This window comes from Rhipicephalus microplus, chromosome X (genome assembly GCF_043290135.1).
Source record: "Rhipicephalus microplus isolate Deutch F79 chromosome X, USDA_Rmic, whole genome shotgun sequence".
Classification (NCBI taxonomy): Eukaryota; Metazoa; Arthropoda; class Arachnida; order Ixodida; family Ixodidae; genus Rhipicephalus; species Rhipicephalus microplus.
This window is the reverse complement of record NC_134710.1, coordinates 240370638-240398369: the sequence shown is the minus strand read 5'-3', so window position 1 is coordinate 240398369 and position 27732 is coordinate 240370638. Positions and strand designations below refer to the sequence as shown.

Genomic DNA, 27732 nt, shown 5'->3' with positions numbered 1-27732 from the left:
CTGCACATTTGTAACAATAATGATACTGACGGTGACCTAAAAAAAAACGAGAATGAACATATATAAGTCCAATAGGCGGGCAGCCCCGTTCAACCAATGTGAGCAATCGCACAGGGTGTTTCACGTATTTCCAAAATATAAAACAAAGTTGTTAACTACCACCTAATGAAATCAGATATATGGTTCACTGGCATGTGAAGCGCGTTATGTTATTTTTATATTGAGCTTATTTGATGAAATAAATAATAAGAATTATGCCACATTTGTTATATTCAAGTTAGGACCAACTGCGCTCCCACAGATGCAGAGTGCATTAAAAATGCCTGACCTTTTCTTTTTTTCTTTCTTTTTGGCAGCGTACATGCTGCGTGGCGAATATTTTTTGTCTTTTAAAGAAAGCCCGCAATGTATGAAGTAAGTACGAAATAAGACCAGATTTGCAGACAGTTAAAAAACTAAGAATAAAGTAGAGATCGCAGCAGATTGCAAAAGACGTATCACAATAAACAGACTTGAGAATTAATTAAGCTACACGGAAGTCCTGGACGCAAACGAAGAAGAGCAAAGGAAGCACTCTGACTAACATTCATATTAACATGAAACCAACTTCTCGAATGATTCATCAGAAAGAACAAAAGACAAACTTCGATAGCGTGCTCTATAGAGGCACCAGAATGGGCGTGAAATATGCTGCACGAGTACGCAGCACAGTACCGCAGCTACGAGCAAGTGTCATGGTAACGACACAAATACCACCGTGCCAGACATTTATAAAACAAAAGGTAGGCTGCGCGCACACGTTCACTGAATTATTTTTGCCGAGATAACCCAAGCGCCATCACGTGGGTCTGATCCACCTATGAGAATGCGTATATAGATAAATCACATAGTCTATGCTCGCTGGAGCGCTCTGCTGAAGTATACAAGAATGCCACTCTGTTACTTTTATGTGCGTGGTTTAGGGGCAGCAATATCAGCTTCAGCACCGGAATTCAGGTCAACTTTTATTGTTCCGTACGGCGGCATTACCACAGTACTATCTTGTATCTTAAGACACACGATGTAGTATCGCATGTATCAGAAATGCAGATACATGCACTCGTTTTGCGTGACGTATCGCGATACCGATACAAGATACCCAGGGAGTATCGAAGTATCTAAGATACATCTATCTGGGATACTACCCAGCACTGCCAGACTATAATTCTAGCCACCTTAGCCAGGCGGAGTGCGCTACAACCACCCGTCGCCACACACTACGGATAATGTTTTACAAACTTAGTATTTCAATATTCTCGTGTTGTAGTGTGTGGTTATTGTGAGCAATACGACGGAGAAGGTAGGATGTAGTGGTTCTCATCTGAGAATTGTATTGAATCGTTAAAATGTGTCGTGCGATCTGATTTTGTTGTTTAAATTTCGCGGTATGAGCACCTTCTTGGCTGACCGCGCTATCTGTAGCCGAACAACTGCGTGAAGCACGTTGCGCAAGATTATTTTAGCCATCAGTTAAAAACAACAATCTCACGCTATTATTTTTATTTAGCTAACTTATTTTGCCAAGTTTTATTTTGCTCTACTTTTATTTTATAATTTGTAAACATTGTTTAGTCACGCTTGTTTTTCAAAGGTGGCGCTAGCTGATCCACAAAGTCGGAGGCGTTGGTTTGTGGCCGTTCCAATCGAGGCAAGGCCGGTAGGTTTCGAGAGCAAAAGTGCGGGAGAAAAGCTATGAAAATTAGGCCTTGGCTGCGCAACGTTTGTCACTCGTAGCATGCTCGATACTTTGCCGAGAAACTTGACCGTTCGGCGCAGTTCCTGCTTATCGAGACCAGTGTTATGACAAGGCTCCGCGCCCAGCATTGCCAAGGTACGAAGACGTCATAGCATTCTCTCTTTCCCAAGCTACCAGCAGTGCGACGAACCTACGTGCTGCGTGAACCAATGTTCAAAGCCTTTGCAGGCGCCGCAAGGACGCTCTTAATACACGTCAGTCTTTTCTGTCACAGCTTCCACGGTTGTTGGTGAAGCACTCCGACGATGCGAGCGTCCACCTAGGAGACTCGAAGTTCTTTTCGTGTGGACGCCAGCATGACCAAAGCTGCGATGACCAAAAATTCGGGATGGCGATAAAGTTTTTCGCTTTCTGCATCGTCGTCTGGCTTCTAGGGTGAGTCATTTATTGTTCACCGCATCCTCTAATTTTACTGATTTTACTGTTATCTCTAGTTTACTTAGTTTACATGCTGCGTTGACGGGATTTTAGAGTTCCCTCATTACCGTTCCGCATGAGTAGCTTTTGCTTACTGAATCGTTTGAGCCATGTAACGGCGCGTGTGCAACCCACCGAATTTTGCGCTGTAGGTGGGTTAAGAGTAGTAGTTTGAGTGTCTTACCGTATTGTGTGTGTAAGGGAGCACCTTCGATGTAGCATACTGTCACACGTACAAATATGAAGTGACGTTTGCTGATCATTGCGGGAATCAACTTGCGGTATGCTGATCAAATTTCGCTTTGTTTACCTATGTAAAGTACTCGTATCACCGACATTGCGTTGGAAAGAGATGAATTCATTTCTGAACATTTAGGCTACAGTGATATGGGGATTAGATCCAGATTTCTGTTCTTCACATCAATCCGTACTCATTAACACAGGAGTGAGAAATTCTACATTCCTCAGCTGTCGTGCGACACCCTGATCGGGTGATGCATCTACTTAAAAAAAGGTAAACTTGCTGCTGCTTGAGCAGTAGGTACCCTACATCATTGCTTGTCTGACTAAATAATGCAAATATAGCCGCTTCCATCAGGGCATATGGATTCGTAGTGCAGAACTCTGTAAATTTCAGTCACTTGCGATCATTTTTATTTGAGTGCGTTTTCGCGTCAACTATTCTTCTTGCCGTACCTGTCATGACGTGTACTTGGCAGCGGTGTGGCTGTCAGCTCGCGCTTTCGATTTGCGATGTCTTTGACGGCGCATATGCGTCATAAACGTGCATTGCCTCTGGCATGAAGACCAAACGCGCTTCTAATTAATTGCGTCCGCTGACATTTAATCTGATACGCGGCAGAGTATGATTTGTTCCCCAAAGCCGGTTGCATGTTATTGCAAAGGTGCTCAGCGCTTCGCAGAAGGTTCCCGAAACTTGGCATGTGTGTTCGAGAAAGCTTTCGGAGTGTGCGCCTCAATCTTGAACGGAAAATACGCGCGAACATACAAGTTGGTAGTTTTCCTGTTTCTGTTTTGCCAGTAGGGCTATTTGCAGCATTTCGTCGTAGTGGATCATCAGCGGGGTAGCTAAACTGATATCACGCGTTCAGGAAGAAGAGATTTGGGGGGCTGACACAGAATTTCGCAGTTGGAGTTGGTCAAGGGTATCTTTAATTTATTGGAAGTATACTGAAACACCTGATCCAAAGAGCATGTGTGAAAGCAGCATGGCGGCTCTTCGTCACCAACTTTTGTTTCAACTTTTGCGATAGTTGATCTAACTCGGGTGAGCTTCGCGCAATATCAAGTTCAAGCACGAAGAATATTGATTTACTTTACTGGCTCACTAGTGCCTCATTACTCAATAAGACGTATGTATGTTTGGGCCCAGTGAAAAATCATGAGGCTATTCAGATAAAATTATATGAATATATGTTTGTTTATGGCCGCCAAGGAAAACTTTCTTTTAAGATGGATTCGCCAAGCGCTTCACAGTGATCAATTTTGTAGAGATTGCATCTTAGAGGCCACCAATAGCAAAATTATTTCTGTAATAACAATTTGCAGTCATATAGTTGAAAAAAAAAACAACCCTTATCGCAAGAATAAGCTTTGGAAGTATGAAGAGATGACACCGCCTTCCTTGAAGTAGCGCACTATATATATTGTCGTCGTGTGATGTATTTCGGCTGGCTTTTGCATGGACCAGGGATACTTTTTTGAAGGGAAATGTGGAACACGTTACGTTATAAAAGAGAGACTAAGTATATAGCTGGTTTTGGGAGTTTTTATTCAACCAACACGAACAAAATACGAAACAATACGTTGAAATTCATGACGTCAAAATGACTTACGTACAGGCGTCGTAGTTTATGCACTCAAGAAAAAAAGAATGTAAGCCTTTCTTTCCTCTTTTAGAAGTGAATTCAGAGTCTCAAAATTACCAGCAGGAGGTGTCTCAAAAGAAATTAATCAGTGTAAAACTGATTTATCGTTTTTTTTAGTGCCACCTTTAATGCTTATGCTGTGGCAGGGCTTGACAAACTTTCCTTGTCTTTGAAATGACATTTTCTCCTAGGTAATAATTAAACGCATCTTTTGTTTCTCGAGTTCTCGCATAATGTTTATGCGCAGTTACGCTGACGCTGACGTCAAGTATATTTCCAGGCTACATGCGTCTTTAAGCACGTTTTTCGTGTGAAGTTTTTGTTCGTCAGGTTCAGTCTCGATCGCTTTCTCTCTCAGCTTTGCGCTGCGCAGCTGTACTGGATGTGTGCGCGACAGCCGTCAGTCAGTAAAATGGCGAAGCCTTCGGTCCGTTACAGGTTTGGCCTCCCACCAGTTCCGGTAAAAAGGATATAGCAGAGAAAGAGAGAGAGCCCTAGCGGAGATGCGTATTTGTAAAAGCCAATCAGTGGCCGCCTTGACAGATGTTAAGCCAGCCGGAAGGACAGCGTCTGACCGTTTGTGAAGGCTCGCTGCAGTCGGCGCAAAGAGGCGGTACTTCTATATTTTCTGACCATCTTATATATTTCCGCAACCCTTTCCCGCCTTTTTGCGCTAGACTGCAGTCGCACTTCCAGAGAATGTAAAGGGCTATGTGGGTGCTTTTTGTCTCTAACCTGGCTCGCATTGTGCACGCGTACGCTCAAAACGCCGTCGGCGTGTCTTTACGTCTCTGTAGTATTTGAAGATGATATCCATTGTTTAGCTTTTGTTATTCACTGTGACGTACCTTGTAGTCGGACTGTAAATGTCATCAATAATTAACCCAGTACTGGCTCCTTCTTCAAGGGTGATGTCGTCAGCGCCTGCAGCGTCGCTTTGGTGGCCTGCCCTTTCCTCTGCGAATACATACACATCTGTTGAATGTTCCCCTTCATGTGTGTGGCTTTTTTGTCTCATTAGGTTTTTTCCAATAGTCCTAAATATTTTCAGACTACCTTGCTAAGGTGTTAGGCGGGAGCGAAGTAGTCTGTAAGTATTTGCTTCACAGTTGCTGAATTATTCAGAAAAAAAAAAAATGGGGAAGAAAACAAAGTGTAATGATTGAGTCCTAAAGAACCTGCCTGATCGCTTGTGGACGTGGCCGCTTTTCGTTTAGATTCTCCAAGGTGCAAGCGTAAGAGCGCCTTTTTAGATGTGTAACTGCTGCTGTCATTCCGATAACAATATGGAGGCTGTCACGTATGCTCACTTCAGCGTCGGTGAAAAAATAACACGCCAACAAAGCAGAGCTGGGAGTTGTGACGTTAGCACTGTAGGGTCTGTCTCTACCGCCGTGTTTTTTTTGGCAGCTGTCAAATCCGCAAATGTCTCAACTGGCGCTGTGCGAACCGCCTCTGTCTTGATGCTGGTGCGAGAACTCAGAATGGAACAGTCAGCTGCTCGTCGTCGCTCTAAAGGAGGAAATTTGTTCATTCTTCAAGGCCATTTATGAAGTCAATAAGACTGCTTTAGTTCGGTACTTTTTTTTTCCCCCATAATTCTGGCATTGTGCATTTACTGTGCCGGTTTCACTGTATGTATATTTCCAGGAAGACGCAACTTGGGCTGACTGCTGACAGATAGTGTAGTTAAACAGACCATACATCTGTGGAATGAGCAGAAGTCAGCTTCATTATTTTTTTTCTTTTTATGTTCCGTTGCTGTCTATTGTGGCTCTGCCATATTGCTTTCACTGGCTCAGTTTCGCACACTTTTCAAAGACCCAATTACAGTTGAACGTAGTTTTTTCTTACCAATTACAGGCTCCAAAGCGAACTTTACTCAATTTAGTCGATTAGTTCTCGTGTTATTATGTTTAACGTTTATTACAATTTTTGAACGATACAAGTGGCGCATTGAGCTTGACCTGCCCTCTTATGCACCTCTTACTTTCGTTCAGATTGATCATGCCAAGCTGCTGTTTCCAGAAGCCATTTTGAGGGCATTGTAATGTTGAATGTGCCTCGTCGACGCATACGCCCTTGTGACTGCGTTGTGCTCGACCATAGGTCGTTTACCGATTCTGGTATTCTCGATTTTTATGTGAATGGCCTAAATTCATAGTTTGTGCGTTTGGGATGAAATATGTTAGCAAGTAAGCCACGTGCGTATACGTTGTCATTACTTCCAAGCCGTTCGCGATACACCTTCGTCCGTCGCAGTGAGTGCTCGGCTGCTGACCCGCCGGGCTCCATCCTACCGCGGTGGCGCTGGAGGTGAAAATGCTAAATCCCCATGTGATATGCGATGTCGGTACTTGTTTAAAGAACTCCATTCTCGGATACCTCCACTACAGCGTCTCTCATGATAATCATATATATCGGGGTTATGGCACTTGACACCCCAGATATTATGATGAAGTAGGTCTTGCACGAGCACTCGTCCTGGCCATCCTTCTTGTCTGAACGCAATGCGATCTGCGTCGCCAGCGACGCTCTATCGCAACTTAAATTTTGTTTCGTAAGATGCTATATGGAGAGTAGGCTGTATCGTCATGCATTACATCAACAAAACACACTTCGAGCTTTTTCGATTTCTGTCATCATAATTTGTGGCTTACAGAGCAGAAAATCCAGAACCATTCCGAGTGTCATGCGTTCGGTCGCAGATAAAGGATCGCAACGTAATCGTGTGTCGCCTGGTGTATAGTGCAGATTAATCGATGCCACGAGGGGGCGGGCTGCCTCTTGAGGCACTCTCTAGAGAGAGATGCTCTCATTTTGACTATCTGCGGGCGCTCGTTTTCCTATCCGGGGACGCAGTTCAGAAGGAAACTCTCGCTCGTCCTTGCATGGCACTCCGGAAGAGTGCAAAGGGCGGGCGCATTCCAACCTTGTGGGCGCATCTCACCTGCCCCGGGCCGACTGCGTACGCAGCTGCAGCGCAATCAATGAGTGGTGGAACAGCTGGTGCGATCACGCCGGCATGGGCGCGCCAAAGGGACGCTGCCTGATCGCGCCGAGTTTGTGCGCCCATTGGATGCTCGCTCCGTAGCGAGGGTTCGCCAACGCGCAGAGGGCCGCAAGAATGCGGGCTTGTGGTTCGTCACGCGCGCTTTGTGCGACCCGACTCCATCGGCGCATGCCTCAACTATTGCTCGTTGTCCCGAGTCGGTGCCCGTTGTTAATGTCCGTCGTGTGCGCTTTGCTTCGCGACACAAATGTAATGGTTGGAAGAGATAGTCCTCCGAGATGACAGAAGGCGTGACCGCTATTATTATTATTATTATTATTATTATTATTGTAGTAGTAGTTGTTGTTGTTCTTGGAAACATGCGCTGGAAAAGGGGAAGAAAAGCGCTGCTTGGCCTGACAGCGCGGGTTTTTCGTCACCTTTTCTGGGAGAGTTTCGCTACCGTTGTCACTGAGTTGTTCTGATTGTTGGCGTGGTTATCCTCACATGACGTGACGTTTCTGTACGGGGAAATCCCCACAAAGAGAGAACTCTATAGAGGAAGTTCGGAAGAAAAGTGTGGAAGATTGTAGCGAAGAGTTAGTACATGTACGAGGAATGCGACCGAACGATGCGTCGTCTGATCATTTGTAGAAGACAGAGATGAATCGACGTAATTACGCACAGCGCCTGTCGCGAGTCCGATCTCTTGGTCGCAACGGCTTCATCGCGATGATGAGAAGGTAGCTCTAGAGGGCGTTTCTCTTAGCGTCGTTTTGAGGGCGTTAAACGTTCCTTTGTATATATCTCATCGTCACTTCAGAGACTTTTTGTCGCGTCCCGATTTTTTTTTTTTTTTGTACCCGGTGCATGACGACTGTGTGGTAATTGGTGGAAAGTGTTCGCTTTAGTCGGGCTTGTCGTCTATCCTCTCGTTCCGGGAGCACGTCGTCTTGTCTAGAGGGTCGCTTTTTCTCAGCTGCACTTGTGCACTCTGCAGGCTGCAAGCACAGTCTGCAAGGAAACACTTTTTCTCATTTCGCATCGTCGGTAGTTCGCTTTTCCCTGAGGGTGCGTACACGGAGGAACAAAGGAACGTTGGGGTGAAGGAAGCAGGAAGGTGGCAGCGTGCATTGCTTGTTATGTGGGAGCGTCTCGGACACGAACTGAATCCCCGATCACAGTAGCGAATTCGCAGGCGAATTACGAAAGGAGAAATCATGCTGTTTACGTTGGTCGGTGCTAAGTGAAAGAATTAACGGCTGTTTGGAATGCCGAGCTCCTCGAGTTTTTTTGCTCATCTTTCGCTGTACGCGTGTCTGGGGCAAGCAAACGAAAAAAGAAATTGTTTGCAGTAGTACACTGTTACTATTATTATTATTATTATTATTATCATCATCATCATCATCGGTTGGTACGGCACGGCATCAAACGTCGTGGCAATAGCCGCGGTCCGCGGTGCTCCCAAGCGCCACCGTTCTGACATTTCGTTCGGACGTAGCGTACGTGAGGTAGTGACGTAACGTCGAGCTCGTTCCGTTGCCTCTGGTCAAAATACGGGGACCGCTGTTTCTGCCGCAAGAATTTTGTGTTTACCGAGTAGAAAGAGTACAAGTAAAACTGCTGGAAACCAGTTTACTTACAAGTTAAGGGTTTAGGGGGGAGTATAAATGTGATTCTCTGTGCATTTTCGGAAAGGCGAATGGGTTCTTGTAGTGCGCCGTTTCACTCAGGAAACGTCGTGTAGCAGCTACGAGTTCCTGCTTTGAATGGCGGGCGTTGAAGGGGTGGAAACGCGCGCGCGTGTTACTCTCGTCGGCGTGCATTCATTCGGGGGCATCCCGCGAACGAAAGAAAGCGTGATGTTGGTCACGTAGTCTGCCGACCCGACTATTACGGGCGACGGTAGTGCTGCGCGGGAGATCACCGGTAGTAGTCCCGCGCGCACAACAATCCTGCTCTGCGGGCGGAGGAGGAAATGCGGTCTACTTCTGCTCGCGAGTGGCTGCTCATCGTGGCGGCTCGGATGTTGTTGTTTCTTCTCGGGGGGTGCGCGCCGTGTCCTAGATGTGTACCGTATGCGCCCGAGTCTGGTCGTGAAAGGCGATAAGAGCGAAAGCCGGTTGGAGGGAGGGCTCCGGACAAGCAGCTGTCGGCTCCCGAACGCGCGCGCCCCGCCGTCACCGCTTTAGCGCTGTCTGCCGAACGCCTCCCATCGTTGAAACTACAAAAGGGCTCAGTTGAGACGCCTTTCCGAGTTCATGCCATGCTTACTTTCGAGGCCGCGTCATCAGCGATATCGACTATTGATGTGTGGGGGACAGATTACTTACCTGTGATTTCCTGCCTAATGCCTGAAAATAATAATAATAATAATAATAATAATAATAATAATAATAATAATAATAATAATACACGCGAATGCGTTCTAAAGTGTTGATCTTCATGAGTTATTGCCAGCTCTCGCGTTTGTTGTCTACCTCGCAGTTTTTTTTTTTTTAATTTCTCGTGCAAGCCTTCGCACGACGCGGTAAATGTTGTAGTGGAGCGCCACGCTTGGCGACGAGGCGCAGTCTTCCACTCGAGTGCACCAAAGCATTTACTCAAGCGGAATCTATAGGTTCGAATAATATTTGAAGAAAAACTGAGATTCGGCCTAGTTGGAAGTTGTTAGGTTTCGCCCGCCCGTGTGTTCATCTTCCTTGTCTCTTTGTGCTCGCGCCAAAACCGTTAAGATGGATATTCGGAGACATTCGCGGTTTTCGTCAGATGTTACTTCAACAAATATAGTGCAACACCGTGAGGGCACCCAAGCATCCGTCGGCCTGTTCGCATTATAGAGGCGTCGCAGCTGCCAAGTCGGATGTTGTCCCCACCGTGTGAAAAGCACAGATGGGAGGATACGAGCAGTGTATAGTTGTGTCGCTCTTTGGAAGCAATATTCCGAGAATACGTGAAAGTATATCCTGTCCTTTTATGCAGTCTTCGCGTTTACAGCTTCCATGCTTTGAGTCGCAGTTCCTTAAAACCACAGTGTATGTCGAGCCACAACAAAAAGTTTTACGAACAGAAACAGCCTGTATACTTTTTTTTAATTCCATTAGTTTACCCTACGACATTGGAATACCTCACACATGATAGTGAAGGTCTTATTGTAGTCCCCTGTAGCGCACATATGTGTTAGTATGCTTCGAATGTAAGTGAATTCATGTACAACGGGGTGTGAAATACAAACACGTTTATTAAAATTTTAGGCAGTTTTAAATACGTATTATTTAAAGGCGCTTAAAAAAACGCCGCCTTGTCCTTCAAGCTGTTTTGTTTGGCACTGCTTCGTTGGGTCTTGGCTCCTTCTAGAGAACACCAGGTGCATCGAAATTTCCGCAGCTCCCCATGACGGTGTCCCTCATACTGATATTTTCCCAGGACACGTGCGACACGTATCAGAGTGTGGAATCAATATTAGGTGCTTTCAAGAATTAAATGACGAATTCGTGTAAACAGGCTGTCGATTTATGATAGAACAGACGGCTCTCCGGCAGTTTAAAGCGCCTGTGTTTATAAACAAAGGTGCTTTATGTTTGATGATGGTTTGATTTGTTTGATTTTTATCAGCCACCATCATGGCTCGTATACGAGCCATGATGGTGGCTGATAAAAAGGCGTTCTTCACAGTAAAAAAAAAAATACACGTGATTGCTTTTGTGGAGAGCGACGACATTCAAAGTAAGCGTGTTTTTTTTTTCATGAACAGATTTCTGTTAAATAAGACTGATATTTGTTGTATGATTACAGAATATTTTCCGTAAAAGTGGTTGCAACTTCACATAAGTTTTTTTTTTTTTTTTTTCACATTGCATCTTGTGGAACCTGAAAGGAAGCCTGATTTAAGTTGAGGTCCGCTTCAGAATAGTAGGGTGTTGCCGGAGTTGTTCCATGGTCTCTATGAAACAGCCGCGACTAAAGCTATGTTCACACTACGGTCGTAAGGCGTCGATTTTTCATTACCCGCGTAAGCGGAAGCACAACAAGCGTATGCGTCTAGTTCAGACTGTGAACGTAAAGGTACCAACGTTCGCAACGAACGCATAAATCGTGGGTGAGAGTGTTAAAGGCTAGGCAACTTTTACGACTGCGATACTACGACCGTTACGACACAGCCAATGACCGATCAGCTTTCGGTTTTCAACAACCGGTCCCGAGACCTGACGGGACTTCCGTCCTCCCGGCTGCAGCAGCATCGCGGAGGCGAGAACGGAGATGTGTGCTCCGAACCTCGATGAGTGGTCTCACTAAGTTCTCAAGGAAGTCGAACTGGTGGGGCGACATGCGCATGAAATTATGAAACATCGCAGCGTCTCCAAGTCGGAGCCTGACGAGAAGGTTGTGAAAGTCGCCATCCACGGCCCTGTCGAGGAATACTTGGTGCACCCAAACTCTTCTCTGTCGCCTTCACCGTCTTCGGACGATTGAATACACAACTATAAGCTCATTTTGAGCGTGAATTTCTTCCAACTCGGCCAGCGCTCGCGTGTTGATGGGAGCCATATTGGACCGCTAGTGACGTCGATTCTACAGCGACAAATATGATTGGCCTATCGTAAAAATCGTAATGTACGTAGCTGTAAATGTGAACAGAGGTATCGGCATAACTGCGGTAACGCTTTTTATAGCCGTTGCGTTCGATACGCCGAACGAGCTGTTACGCACGTTACGACCGTAGTGTGAACATAGCTTAAGGCGCGCCGAGAACCACGCGACCTTGCGAAACTATCGCGCTCGCACAGGTGGAATTCATATGTATGACGACCATCTTCTTCCGAAGCAGATAAGCAAGTGGCATAATGCTATATTGTCCGACGTTTTTCGTACGTAGCAGGTTGTGCTGATGTGGGTACCTCGTATGATTGACGTGCGTTCCGGGCGCGCTCGTTTGTCACGCGTGTGCGCGCAAGCTGCGCTTGTTTTCCTCTCTACATTTTCGCTTTTGTGCGACGCGTTTCGCGCGATGTACCGGCGAAATTCCAGTCGAAAACACTTTCTTCGTGTAGCTTCGGCGTGTTTCATGAGTCGGCAGTGTACGCAGCTGGCATTGAAATTCCGAGGATCGACACGCGGGAGTGTATTGCTAATTGGGTCGCGTGTGGCGCCGTATACCACTCCCTGCAGATTATCCCCCGCGGCGTCTTTACGTGTTCGGCTCTTACTGCAACCAGGGAGGGTGTTGCGCCTTATAGGGTTGCCCTATATCACTCTACTTCATCAAACATTGAGAGGAGTTGTCCAGTGCGTAAGCGCTTTAGTTTGCGACATTTGCACCTGGTTGGCACCCTTCCCCAGGTTGCTGCGCAGAGACGGCAGTCGTGTGACTACGTGGTGCGTGCCCGGAGCGCTGTTATTTGATTTTATTTTAGATGCGAAGTGTCTCTCTGACTAGCTTGTGTAACGCTGTCCCTCCGTACACCCCCACTGCGCATGCGCGCTTCTTATGCCGGCCCAGGAAGACACCCGCAAAACTGTCGCCCCCCTCCCACTCTCTCGCCTTGCAAGGTCGACGCAGGCAGCGCCTGCTAGCAAAATAAAAACAAGACTGCTCGCACTGCACAGCCGTTCACTGGCACTGGATCGCGCACTCGGAATTCAGTCAAGGGCGTCTTTACTTTCGCTTGGTGAGCGTCAACGACGCTGCCAGTGTTAGCGCCCACTGTTTCGCATCTACACATGGTTCCCATTAGCGGGAAATCGTCCAAGTCTTTTTCGTGTTGTTCAGTTCAGGCCCACAGTGGTCGAAATGTTATCGAAATCAGTCTTATTAAATGTGGATGTGCGTCTGTCGCAAATGCCGTTTAGTTATGCACTGCTTTGCTTGAGGCCGGGATTGTTTCTTCCTGCTAACTGCCTTGCTTTTCAAGAGGAGCACAAAAGCCGCGCAATAACACCACGGCTGCCACCTTCGAGAGAAGTCGCCGGTGCGAGCAGCTTTGAGGCCGCAGGACGCGGCACCGCGCGTTCCTTTCATCGCAATGCATGCACTTTCTTAAAGACGGTAGTCTTTCTTGGGGTACTTCGACGCAAAAATTTTGGTCTGTCTGTCTGTCTGTCTGTATGTCCGTCCGTCCGCCCGCCCGCCCGCCGTAACGATACCCCAATCGGCAATGAGTGATACCCCAAACGGCCAACCCCCTCCGCAACGCCCACCAAATCCCGGCTGCGGCGGCTGCATTTGCGATGGAGGCGGAAATATTGTAGGCCCGTTTGCTGAGATTTGGGTGCACGTTAAGGAACCCCAGGTGGTCGAAATTTCCGGAGCCCTCCACTACGGCGTCTCTCATAAACGTATGGTGGTTTTGGGACGTTAAACCCCACATATTATCATCGCAATGCCCACCAATATTGGTCAAGTTTCAGCGTTCATGTTTGTGCGATTGTTAATTAAAAAAAACTAATGCGCATATCTGAGGCATCATAACAACACGTCAATATTTTGCATGTGTGGCTTTATACTAGAGAAGGCGCACAAGTAAATTTAAGGACCATAGCGTTTATCACGCTGCGCTGACAATGCAACGCGATGCTCAAAAAGGCAAGTGCTTCCAACGTTTTGCTAAAACGACACGGTGGTGGCACCTGCCCGTCGCTTTGCATTCTGCACCATATCGCCTCCAAGACGGGTGCGCACGCCTCCCTTCGTTTTCGAAGATAACTGCCAGATAGCGCTCGTGTCTAACGTGCCTCGATGCGCTCGTTCGCCTTCGCTGCACGGATCGAGACTCTCTAACGCAGCGCCTCCAGAATACAATTAACCGATTTTATCGCGCAGAACATCAAATAAACGTGTTGTTCACTCTTTCCAGACGAAAGACTATTGTCCCTCGACGACATTTGCAGTCAAACATGCAGATGCGGGGCCATTTTTCCCTGACCCTGCCTTTCGCGCCGGCTTGGTTTTTCCCATCCGCGCTCGTGGCATGCCTGCTGCTTCTGTCGGAGGAGGCTTGTGCGCAACAATAGCTCAACCTGAGACCGCACTAACCAACTGTCGCGCAGTTTCCATTGTCCCTCTTAATCACTCTCACTCACTTCCCGCGTGTCAACGCGCCGTTCCCTAATTGGGCGTCATCAAGCGTGGGTGAGCAACCGCTCACTTTCCGTCTCGGGACGTTCATCAAGCGCAGAATGCTTAAAGCATAAGTCGGGCGAGACACTCCCCGACATTTTGTACGGGGTGAGATGTGGTTGCATCGTGCATGTTTCGAAAAACGAAACAAGTTAGACGTTTTATTTTGTGCGTTCAAATCGCACTGACCTGTAGTGGCCGGCTTCGCTCTGCACCAGCGTCCGCAGCTGTCGTCTGGCAGTGGCTGCGCCATAAGTTTTGTATGCTTGTCATTTACGTATAGTGCGCAATATATAGATGCATGCTATAGTGTCTTCTTGTCATTGCAGCGTAATATGTGTGTGTGCGTGGATGGGATGTTTGTGAACGCGGCGTATATCACTCACGTCATCTCATGTTTGGCCTATATGGCCAGTCAAAGACCTCCGCCAACCAATAAACACTGCTTCCCTCTTTCATGGTCGACCTAAATGTTCGCGTACTCTTTTGTAGCATTCTTGATGAATTGCGGCCCCGTAGCGTCATTAGCGCATCACCAGATTTTCATAACTCTCTTTAAAGAATGACAAGCTTTAGAGGGTTGTGGTGGCTCTCAGTAATTAAAATATTGAGTAGTTAGTGGAACTTCGTTCCCGTACCAAGTAATTTCATAGCCTTATCCTCCCTTGTACAACGTAGCCAGTCTTTTCGTAAAAACCAAGCTGTTATCTGCACTGCGTTTGGGGCCGTGAATAAGGCGTTCTGGTGGATCACACGGTCGCGAACTAGATTCCATGGCTTCGGCAATGACAATTACATGGAGGGAAAATGCAGAAACGCTCACTTGCACCTTCAATTACACCGTGCGATCAAAATTACTCCGAACACCTAACTCCTTTATGACATATCTTGTAGACCCAGTGTCGCTTTGCGTTAAAAGAAATAGGTGTCACTGCTGAGTTAATAGTATATGTCACATTGAAGTCGACGTAGTATTACAGGAGAGAACCGTGGCGACGAAATCCCGCGTGGTTGGAGGTGGATTTGAATATGTGCGGTGCATAGTTTTCTTGTGTTTGTCGGTTTTTCTGACCAAGGCGTCGCTTTCCAATCGCTTTTTTATTCATTTTTTAGCCTTGCATTTTCGATGGAGGCGAGAATATTTGAGGCCCGCGTACTTGCACGTTAAAGACCCCAGCTGGTCCTAATTTCTGGAGCCCTCCACTACAAACCCATCGTAGTTTTGAGACGCTGAACGCCAAATGTTGTAATTATAATTTTTTTAACCTTCGTACCGCGCAAGAACAAATAAACAAATGAAGCTTGGTTTACAGGACGTGTGCCGAGCCCGCCCCTGGATATTTTGAATTTCGCCTTGTTGTTATTTCTGCGCGGCATGTTTGCCCCCTAAACAGGATGAGCCCGGCGAGAGCGCACGAATATATATAGCTCGTCGCAATAGCTTGTCGTTCGCGTACGGCGCAATATAGCTTGGAAGCATAAACGCGAAAGCTGTGGAATTCTGCCGGAATAACGTTGTAAACAAGAGCGCGACGAATCGATGATACGTGGCGTATCGATGAGCGCCTTGGCGACGCATCTGGTCGTGACGTGAATGCGTCATGCAGGGCCTCATTTTTTTCACCGGTCTCGCGACGCCAGGTGTGTGTGCCGCGTTGCCTCAGCTGAACGGGAATGATGTTGACTAGCTGCGCTTCGTTTCTCTCTCTCTCTCTCTCTCATCCTCCCGTTGTGCACTTGCTGAAAAGTTATTCGAATGAACTTGTGCTCAGCTGTGCTTTATTATTATTATTGTTTTTATAACGTGCGCGTTTTGCGTCAGTGTTGACGCGAAACGGGTACAGTTGACGTGTGAATGCGCAATTTTCTGGACGTAGACGGCGGCGTCTGCTGGCAGCTCTTCTTGTCCAAGACGGGACAACACGAAGAGGCTGGACAAAGCAAAGCACGGGCTGACAAAAAGGGCTGCTCCTGACGACATTAAAAGGGCAGATGGCTGGAAAGGCGCCCGAAATGTTGCGCGAGGGCGTAGTATACGCACGGGCTTTGCGTTGAAGCGTTATTTGACTTGCTCTGCCCTTTCTTCCGCTCTGTTTCTACTTCCACAACGTACTAATTCCTAGCTCACGTGAAACGCTGTTTAGCTCCCCCTGGGTGCGTGCGAACTTCCGTGTTTTCTTTATCTTGACGAGCGCTGATTTCGTCATCGCGCATCACAACATCGGGGGATGAAGTGAAGAGTATTCCCCCCCCCCCCATTTTTTTATACAGCACAGAGGTCACACGTTGTTCACTTGAAACATTCGTATCCCAATGACGCTCTGCTACAATATCCCAAAAAAGAATGAAAGTTAAGGTATCAATCGCGCACTTATGCGCTCGCATTAGCAGCTGCGGCGCTATTCGCTCTATTGACGCATGTATGCACATATGTACGGATGTGTATGAGACTCGAATGCACTGCCGAAAGTAAGCTTGGAACGGATATGGATGCGAGTGTTATGCATGGCTGACATGGCCATTTCACAAACCGTTTTCATCGTGACGGCAACACTGGCGCCCTCTCTCTCGGAAACATGTTTGGGAAGGCTGAGCATAGCAGTTCGGTATCTGCGTGGCACCCACCCATGTCTAGACCGTAGTCCTGTCACTGACAGTGATTGGGTAATCCCAGCGAATTCGGGAGAGTTAAACGCCGTGTACTTTTCCTTGGTGTCGCGACGGCCTTGCATGTATGTACTTGCGCAACACGCGCACGTCGTGGCGGAAAGTCCTCCCCGCGTCACACGACGGCTGGTCGAGCGCTCGTTTCTCGACCGTCCTTTGGTCGAGTGACCGTTCCCTGCTCGGCTATAACAGAACTCCAGCGGAAGTTAACGACATTTTGTCACCGCTCGATACGTCGTGGGGGCTCTCTCGGTGCCAGAGCAGGAAGTGGGGCGATTCCCCGGCAAGCACCAGATTGTTGCCTCGCTCGACCATTTTTGTTTTCCTCCGCGTTCATGTCTTCCTCTTTGGCGCAGCCTGGTTTCTCATTTGTCCACAGTCAATAAACAGGTCCAAATGCCGTGTACGAAAGCATTCTGCTCTCCTATGGTGTTTTCAGTGAGAGCGTGTGCACCTTCACATTTCGCGATTAGCGCGCTCTCTGTTAAAATAGGCCCCTTGTCAGGGCATTCTAATATCATCGAAAATGCCGCAGTGGCGCGTGGGAGGCCTTCCCGCCACGCTTTTATAGTGTCCCGTCACTTTATTTTTGGTTGTTTTATTTGGCGTTATTTTTCTCTTTATCATGGAGTGGTACCAACTAGCGGCAATGTCAAGCTCGCTACAATGAATTTGTATTTCATCGTGGTCCATATATTCAATGAGACGTCTGTCCTTCGTCCTGTTTTTCGCGCTGCTTTATTCTGCACCCCTATCTCATCCTTTTCAAGTATTTGTTTGTCTTTATTTTCATTCACGGCTTGATTTTTTACCTTATAATAAAGCATACGTTATATTGTATCATTTTTTATTAATTTTTTTCCCGCACTAGTGGCACAAGCAGACTCGACTCGCTAACTGCGCTTTTATGAACTACAACAAAGCAACAATAATGCGTTGGTCGTTGCGCACCGTCGCAGCGCGAGAACTGCGTGGAAAAAAACGAGTCCATATCCTTAAGACTTGCGCAACGCGGGCAGAGAAACTAGCATTAACTTTCTAATGCCATCAGGTTTAATGTCATTTGCTTGATTTCATACGAGCAAACCTAATGTGATTCCCTTGATGTCGCTCCACCACTTGATGTGCTCGCCGGAGACGATGGCGAAATGCGTATGCTGGCGACATAGCTCATGAAGTGCAGTGTTCTTATTAGCATTTCAAATGGCGTCTAAATGCTGGGGGGAAGAAGAGTATGTATACATGACTTTTAACAATGCTTATGGCGAAATTCAATTCATGATTGCAACGACGTTGACATGTGACAGGTGCCATATTGCTTCTGAGCTTCGAATTCACTGTGAAATGGGCGAAGTGTTCGAGGTGTGAATGCGTGTTATATAATTCGTACATTTTACTAGCCCTGAATACAGGCCCCGCCGCGGTAGTATAGTGGCTAAGGTACTCGGCTGCTGACCCGCAGGTCGCGGGATCGAATCCCAGCTGCGGCTTCTGCATTTTCCATGGAGGGGAAATTGTTGTAGGCCCGTGTGCTCAGATTTGGATGCACGTTAAAGAACTCCAAGTGGTCAAAATTTCCGGAGCCCTCCACTATACGGCTTCTTTCATAATCATATGGTGGTTTCGGGACGTTAAACCCCACAGATCAACCCTGAAGACAGGTTACACATAAAAAAAGCGCATGTTTATTTTTCAATACTATCCAGAAATTGCCGACTTCTCAAGTCACTATTATCGACATCATCGGTTCAAGTGTCATTAAATTTTGACGTGCGGCAGTTGCAGCATGAAATAAGAGGGCCTACTGAGTGCCAGTTCGTGTTCCCTCCTGGTACACGGGTATAGAGTGTACAGTTCGCAGAGAAATATTATCAAGCCGGGTTCCTGTAAGGAGCTAAGTGGTGGAAATCTGCGCCTCGACTTTAGGTAGAATTTGAAAATGTCGCAGAACCTAAACATTCTGTCCCTCTCCCACCATCCCTTTCCTCCCGGTACCTCATGCGAAGCTCCATCGCGAGTGCGGTGAGACCTCGCGCGACGCAGTGAGATTCCTCGTTGAGGTTGAGAACGGGTGACTCACACGGGTTGTGGGCTGCAGGAACCATATAATATACTTTTCTTCCGATTCCTCGGAATATGAGCTTAGCTTTGCGAAGCGGTATGTTAGTTGCCTCGGGAAATATTCTTCCTCGTGCGTAGTTACGGATGGCCGACTGGGAGTCGCTGATGACATGTCTAGATTTTGGGGAAATTATGACCTTTGCTATAGCCACTTCTTCCGCGATTTCCGAGTTATCAGAGCGCATGGAGCACGCACTTGTGGTCGGTGTTTATTACTGCCGCAACATAGGATTTGTGACTCGGGTAGTCCGCTGCGTCTACACGAAACGCGCCTCCTTCTCTCTACCGTAGGCCTTGAGTAGAGTTCTAGCTCGGGTTTCTCTTCTGCCTTGATTAAGTTTGGGGTGCATGTTTTTGGGCAGATTGGGGACCTGGATCTTTTCCCTGATCACCTTTAGAACCGACACTTTTTACTTCCTTATTGGCTATGGTAATTTATCACTAACTTGTCGAGGATACTTAGTCCTGCATGTGTCGAAAACTTCCATAATACCTCGTGCTCTGGGAACTATTGCGCTACAGTTTGTAGCACTGCGTTTTCTGGCTCTGTATATACCATCAGTTACTGCGTGATGATGCTCGTTATTTACATTTAGCCTAAATAAATGATACCCCGAATGACGTGTAAGAGCTGCAGTGCATATGCCTTGCTAGACGTTATATCATTTGCTAGACGTTCGTCTAGCAAATGATATAACGCCAATAATATGTATCGGTTGACGAAGATAACGTTATCTGGACAATTGACCTGCCAGCTTGCGAAAATTTTTGAAGTGCCTGGTGCAACAAAGGTTTATTCCTTGCGATAACGGGCGTGTCAGACGTTCGCGTTCCTATCTCGTCTTACGTGTCGTTTCTCTACGTCCTGTGGGTGTAGCGAAATGAGTGTCTATTTTCTGAATCTTGCACTGCTTTATTAATATACGCAAGCCAGACCTGGATACATGGAATACAACTTACTGGTGCACTCATGCTGAAGGTGTCATGCTGAATATCTATAAGGTAGCGTGTAGGTGTGTATAATGTATGCCAAGCACAAGTGCTGAACGGGCTTGCGCATATAGCTTATCGGCATGAGTTTCGATTCTCCAAAACTATAGCCCTGTGGGGTCTGGAGCAAATGTGGCTAGTGTCTGGCTCTTCAGAGTGGTATGTATAGCTGACTGAATGGCACACTGAAGCTCACGGCCGCTGGCCACCGTGTCTTCTATTTGCCAGAGGCTATACTGAGTGATCAAACGTTGTACTCCTTCGCTAGTTACGGCGTTTGTTTAGATATAGCAACCGTCGCGTCTACCTTGTATTTCCTCCCTTTTCTTAATATCGCTTAAAACAGTCGCACTGGCTGTACTATTCTAATGAAGGGACTGCAGAGGAAATTTAAATTCGCACACTGAGTGCGAATTTCAGTTTCTTCTGCGGTCGTCCCCAATTTTCATTGAAACGACAGAGAACAAACGCAGTTGATCACAAAAATCCTATTGGCTGAAGCCAACTCAAAGTGTTTATTTAATACCTTGGCAGGTCTTTATTGTCTATGGCGCGCGCGTGCGCATCTGAGGTAGGAAGGGAGATGAATAAAGGCAAAATGAATTACAGCCTTGCAATAAAAGGAAACTAGAATAGACGAAAATACATTTACATGCTGCAGGTCGATGCGGTGCACGCGTCTATTGCACCACGCGTTCCGTGATTTACCATCAACTAAGCCGTTGAGTTCATCCTCTGTAGTCAACTTTCTTGGGCGTTCGTGTAAGTGTTTGTGACCCTAATTTCTACTCGCGGCCGTAGCGACAGACGGGGCGCGAAGGAGTAACAGCTGTCGTTACAACACACATTGTGGGTACGTGGGTGGTAAATCACACTTAAACGTCACTCCCTAGAATTCTGTGCCCGGGGTTTGTTGTAGATCTGCCGGAGGGGTGGCGGGGGGGATGATTAGAATGAGCTCATGGCAGGTCGAGGTCGATGCAGATATCCGCTGCTGAGAGTAATTAACTATATATATATATATATATATATATATATATATATATATATATATATATATATATATATATTGCGTGTGTCGACAGACTGTTTAAAAGCGTTAAGCTGACTTACGAATGAAACGTCAAGTATTGTAAATCTTGCAGTCAAGGCGGAATTATCATTGATTACGTCTAATATCAAATGCTCAAGCAAACAAAACATTCCAAAACAGGGTCCTTGTACTGTGGGCGCCTACAATATGTGGGCGTCCACAATGTGATTTAGCAAGCTTCGTGAAAGGGGACGCCGTAGTTCAGCCACTCTGAAAGATCCTTCGCAAGTGAACGAAAATACCGCATCAGGGCCAATGTTTCAAAGGCGAAGCTTTCTTTCTTGGAAGACCTAATGACTTTTGAGTCAATACTAAATAAATATATGGTTTGTAATATTATCATTTCACAAAAGGGCCCCTCTGGAAATGTGTCTGCGACGCCTGTAATTGCGCTCTCTAGTTATGCGTGTGAGACTGCAAGCGGCCTCTATTTATTTTGCCCCCCCCCCTTTTTTTTTTGCTCATACTTGAAATGTTTGAAGTAAGCCTGAACAGTCATGCTTCTTGTACACGTGTATATTAAGAAAGGTCGAACATTGACAAAGAAAATGCTTCGCGTTTTTGAACTGGAATGACCCCGTAAGAGCACGTTCCGAAGATGTACGACGAAGGCCTTTCGTTTGCACACTTATGTTTCGTGGCAACTGAAAATGTCAATACCCGCGAAGATGTTAGTTTCCCGGGCTGCACAGCTTTGTTGAGAACCTGTCGATGATTGATTGGTGGAACCTAGTGTTAAAGCGACACAGAAGTTGTAGTATATGCGTACCAGAAAAGAAGCTTTGACTTTTTTTTTCTTTACATGGTTCACTAGCAACATTGCACATACCGAGACCATCGAAACGCGACTGGCGCTGCTAAAAGTCGAACCTGCCACTTCATGCCGTGATATTAAGCGACTGCCATATTTCTCAATTGTCGCATGTCTCTCCGTGTCATGTGTTCTTGTAGTGTTTGGGTGCACGTTAAAGAACCCCGGATAGTCGAAAATGCCGGAGCTCTCCACTGCGGCGTCTCTCATAATCATATTGTCACGGTAAATTAATAAAATGAAAGTCAATAATATCCCGGCTATCAGCACGTCTGTTACCGAACGTCTTTTTTTTTTTCGTTGTACTATCCACAAAAAAAAAAAAAAAACGCTGCCTCGCACAAATAGCCAACTGCCTTGCACAACAGACCAATACTTCTGTATGCTCGTGTCAATATTTTGGTTTCGTGACGTTAAACCCCATATGTCAATGAATTAATCAACCAATCAATCTAAAAGACAAGTTGCATTGATGGTAATTGCGTAGTTTTACTTATTGGAAAAGCTGCTGTTATCAAATTCCATGTGGTGTAAGTCAATTGCACAGGCGCAACAAGAGTGGTGTTAGAGGCACAGTTATTTGTGTTAAGCAATATTTTTCTGACTTTAGTCTTCCAAATATTGTTATGGGAGTTACAAAAATCTATACTTACCTTTTACTAAATAAAAGAAGCATATTAACAACTCGCTGAGAGGCAAATTTTATTTAGTTCGATACATCTCATTCTGTGCCATTGCGGATTTTGCTCGTCGTACGCCACGACAAGTGTTTCGCGTGAGTGTATCTGCACCTTATTTGGCGCATTGTTTTTCTTCTGTGGTAATGTGGTGACATGTCCAAGCTGTTCCAAAAAATGTTCGTCGTTCTGTTGAACGCCTCGCTCGAGACCGTGCCTCTCGGGTCGCTGTCGACTCTTGGCGTCAGCTTGATAAACCATGCAAGATCTGTCCGAACGCTATTATGCGTCTTGGTTGCCCAGCTGCTCGCCATTGCGGCACCGCTTATGCGACCCCCCAAGAGAACTGTGCTTCAAGCGTGCCGGCGGCTGAACCTCGGCTGCTTCGAAGCCGCGCTCCTGGATTAGCCCAGGACGACGGGCGCCGGCTTGTTTCGCTGCCCCCTCGGGCCGCCGCTATTTTCGGTCGTACATGTGCGCGGCGCCGGCCACGTAGTTCGAGCCAGCGTGGCATCGTGGGGTCTTCTGGGATGCGGCTGACCTTCACGAGGCGCTGACGCGTCGTGACGCAATTGTGGCGGCGCTTCCGCGTCGGGCGAGGGGCACCCAGATGGTGCTCGTTGGCGGACGCCATTCGCAGCCTGACGCGATCACCCCGCGACCAGGAAGCGACCTTTTGCGACGTCATTCTTCTCCACTCGCGCTCTCCCCATTTGTGGTTGCCGTTGTCTGCTCTCCCTTACCTCGACTCTCTCGCGCAGGAGGGAACCCTGTGAGTGAATTGTTACACCGGGCTCGTCACTCACTCTTCGTTTCTTTTTATTTTTATTTCGTTCGAATTCGCGAGGGATGGGAAATTCGGTGAAGGTGATCCCCATGAATCTCTTTGTAATTTCGAGTGATGCGTTTTAAGTCACCTGAATTTGATTGAGGACCTCTGAACAACTACCAAAAGAAAGGCGTTTGTCCTTCGTCTCAAGCAGAACGGTACCTCGGGCTAGTTGGTTAAAGGGGTACTAAAGGCAAATAACAATTTATGTCAGAGTGAAAGCTCAGTGTATGACATCGCCTAAAATGACACTATTATCAACAGCAGTGCCGTATTTACCCAGAAATTAAGCTTAATGTACCACACGACGGGCCCCCATGAGTGGGATATTTTGGAAATGATACCGATGACGTGACAGCGTCTGACTACAATTAATCGCTAGTTATCGAACTAGCTGCAATAAAAAAAAAGAACCATCCGTGCATCAAGAGACGTAATAAAATGCTGCTTGTCCGTTTTTTTTTTGTTTGATTTATAGAAAAGTGAACCGCCGGGTGTTACTATAGGAAATGACACGAGTGAGGAAAGTGTCCAACTATATATGAGCTAGTTTGCACCTGTTGAGACGCCGTCCCCGCACTTGTCGATCTGCCAATGAAGCCAGGGGAAAAGGCCGATGGCCGCTCAGAAGCCCCGTATCAAAGGAGCCAGCGACACATCACGCACAGTGCCGGGAAGCCCTTGGCGCTTTGCAGGCCGCTTGTTTTGTTTGCCCCTCAACGTCGAGTCATGGCGCGGCGTGTGGCTGCGTCGGCGACCTTGCCGTCGCCCCTCGCTGTCTTGCGGGAGCGTACGATTTCGCCGCCGCTAGCGTGTTCGTTCCGGCGTGCATGATGCTGCCAGCGGACAAACACTATCGTACTGGATGGTAGTCATGGAAGCTCTGCTGAGCGCGTGTAGCCTGCACGCGTTGATCTCCAAACGCGTTGCAGTTCTCGCATATTGAGCGAAAGATGCACGCACTACGAGGCTGAATGTGCCCACGCATAAAATGAGCGCTTTGCTCCACTGTATAGAAACTGTCCGTGTCTTGAACGTGCGTGCAGTTTAGTGTGTTGTATCTCACGATGCGCACGTCCAGGGTGCCGTTGCCGTATTTTATAATACCGCAGTAAGTCTAGCTGCGCACAGTAGTGCTGCAGGTTGTCGAGACGTCTCACGATGCTGACGTTTTGCTGTCGTGCGAACGCAGCTAGTGGCTTTGGGTGTTGTCCTGCATGCGGAGGGCGACGTGGCGGGGTCAGCCGCGTTCCGATGTTGGTGTAATGCAAGAACTATGTTATACCTACTGATTTTTAACCTGAGGTGGTCAAAGGTAATACGAAGTGCCCCACGGTCACATGCAGTGATGTTGCTTGCTACGCCGAAGAATTCCCATTCAGAGACATGAAAATTCTCTATTTCGTGGATTTTCCCCTGCAAACTGTGACGAAATTCCTAGCATATTTCCCTGTGCAACAATACGAATTTCCGCCCCCATTCACGCACACTATAATTACACGTGTCTCGGGTACTGGCGACTTTTGAAATCGCGACTAGCCCCTACACAGCCGCACAACAAAAGCATGATTTTATTACTTTATTTTATATACTGTTCGTACACTGCAGTTTGTGGGCTTCAAGTCTGGCACCAATAGCGAACTAGAAATCTCTCCGCGTAAATATCAGAAACAAATCTCAAAGGCTATGCTTGCGTGGTGCATGCGTCAGAACCGATTACAGCAGATGAAGGCGCACTGTGCCCCCTAGTTATCGGTCGTCATAGGAGAATTTAACCATTCTTGAAGTTACCTGCAATATTCCGCGGTGGTCTAGTGGCTAAGTTACTCGGCTGCGGACCCGCAGGTCGCGGGATCGAATCACGCGGCTGCGGCGGCTGCATTTTCGATGCAAGCGGAAATGCGCAGGCCCGTGTGCTCAGATTCGGGTGCACGTTAATGAACCCCAGGTGGTCGAAATTTCAGGAGCCCTCCACTACGGCGTCTCTCATAATCATATGATGGTTTTGGGATGGTAGACCCACATATCAATCATCAATCAAATTACCTGCTATATTACAAAGATTCCCCTTTTCCCTTTGGCTCAAAATTACAGACGAAAATTCCGCGAAAAAGCGAAAATTCCCTGCACGGAACATCACTGACAACAATCCTCATAACAATAACGTGGTTTTGACGCGTAACCTAATCGGATCTTTTGCGCCGTAAGCTGGCCGGCGTCGACTTGAACACCATGAAAATAGTTCTTGCTATTTTCTACTTTGACAAGCGTAGCGTAACATAATTTATCCACTCAAGGACAACTGAGGGTGCATAAGCGCGCATGTCACGTGGTATATTTTTGTATTCTGCTATTATCTGTAGTAAGCATAAAAACGCCGGTATTTATTGGAAAGAAAAAAAAAACTTCATAGTCGTGCGTTTTGCTAACTGATCTGCAACTTTCTTGTTTGAATTACTTTCTTAGCTTCGTTGCTTCAAGAGCCGGTTAATTAAACTTGGTTAATTAAGCAACTAAGCTCCGCGCGAGAACTATAGCGCGACTGACTCCATAATGTAACGTGCAACATGCATTTGGTCGTGTTGTCATAAAGTGCCCTGCAAATATATCTTCTCTATAGACACAGCTATACGTAAGTTAATGTGGGGCTGAGACGTTAGGCTTCTTCCTTGGGTTCTTCCGCTCGTTCGCGCCTGTTAGGTGTCAGCAATAACAGAAGACTTAGAACAGATTGCTATGGAATCGTGATATCTTTACGCAGCGGTGGTGAGCATTCGGCGGAGGTCGACGAAATAAAAAATTACGGCATATTCACGGGGTGAATGATGATGAATGGGCGAAGCTCCGGAGGGATTCATCGGTAAACTGTGAATCTTCCGTGTAATTCGCCCAGTCGATCATCATGTAAAGACGTGAGAAACGCTGTGTGTGTATATACACAAATCAACTTTTATTTGTTCTTAGACGATGGATGGCTTGCGATGTCCCTTCATTATGACGGCTTTATGGTCTGCGCCTTGCGCTCTCTCCGCTGTGCAGCCTTATCCATCCGGCGACTCCGAGCGCGCGCCAACAGCGAACGGATTTTATTACAACGCTCCACCTAGCGTACGTCGCCGCACTAAATCGAACGATTGCCTTCAACCAATGACACGCGCCATATGTGACATCATTCCTATTTTATAAGATCTCGCGTCTTTCATCAACTACAAGTACCGCTTTCTAGTTTATAACATCTTGCATCTTTTCATCATCAGCTACAAGTACCACCATCTAGTAAACACTACAAGAACTAAACGAGAGGTAGCTACATACAGGAGACGGTACCGCCATCTAGTGAACACTGCAAGAACTAAACTAGAGGTGGCTACATACAGGGGACGGTACCGCCATCTAGTGAACACTGCAAGAACTAAACTAGAGGTGGCTACATACAGGTTACAGGGGACGCACAGCCCACGCCCTAAGGAGCTTCGCCCCTAAAAAAGAAATGGAACTCACCCAGACTCTCTGAAGAAATGCATTTTGCTCTGAGAGCATCGCTCAGACTCGATAAGCCATTTCTCAACCGCACTCACTCAGACTCAAACTTATGACTTAACCTGAGTTCGCCATTCGACTCGTGAATCCGCAGCCGTAAAATTAGCTTTTCCTCTCGTGGTGTAAACGCTCGTTAAAGAGCCCCAGATGGTCGAAATTTCCGGATCCCTCCACTGCGGTGTTTCTCATAATTATGTTGAGATTTCGGGACGTTAAACTCCACGAATTATTGTGAATGTTATTGACCCTAAGATATAGTTTACAACTTATGCTACGACACGAAGAAGGCAGTTCGTGGCGGATTCAAAAGCAATCTGCGCATTGTATAGCATTATTCGTTGATTTGTGTTTACATCTGTTCTCCGTGCGTGCGCATTATCCATGGTACAAACGGGGTGAGCGTACGCCCGCAGACTTTGCGCTGGGATTACGGGGTGGGAGGGCGTCTCGGAAACGGCGGGCGGCTGCTGCTGCCGATAACGACGGCTTTCGTGCCTTGATCGCCCGAGGTGGCTAGACAGCGAGCAACGTGAAAGCGAAACTCGCATTGCGACGCCACGTGTGTCACCAAACAAAGGGTGTGATGAGTGAGTAGCAAAAGGACGAGGCTTGTTACGTCGCTGGCCCATTGTTTTTGTTGGTGCTATTCCGTCGAGTAAGCGAGGCGCCGATAAAAAAATCGGGCAAACAAAACGTTTAGCTAACTTATGAGGGAAGAGTACTCTGGAAAGAGAGCGTGCTGTAATAGTAAGGCCGACAGCGGTCCAATCGTGTTGTTTGGCCGAGACAGACGC

The 27732-nt window shown here is 47.0% G+C and overlaps 1 protein-coding gene and 1 long non-coding RNA gene across 2 annotated transcripts in view; one reads left to right on the top strand and one right to left on the bottom strand.

Moving 5' to 3' along the window:
- Positions 1-27111, bottom strand: LOC119187800 (uncharacterized). Its single transcript, XR_005111904.2, has 2 exons — positions 26900-27111; positions 1-36 (listed from the first exon to the last, which is right to left on the bottom strand). It is a non-coding gene; the product is annotated as an uncharacterized LOC119187800 (long non-coding RNA).
- Positions 1652-27732, top strand: part of LOC119187799 (SUN domain-containing ossification factor) — a 133337-nt gene continuing 107256 nt past the window's right edge. Inside the window, exons 1-2 of the mRNA XM_037435880.2 lie at positions 1652-1870; positions 2010-2170. Of these exons, the coding sequence (XP_037291777.2) occupies positions 2124-2170 (47 nt within the window). The 5' untranslated portion in view covers positions 1652-1870; positions 2010-2123. The remainder of the gene's footprint in view (positions 1871-2009; positions 2171-27732) is intronic.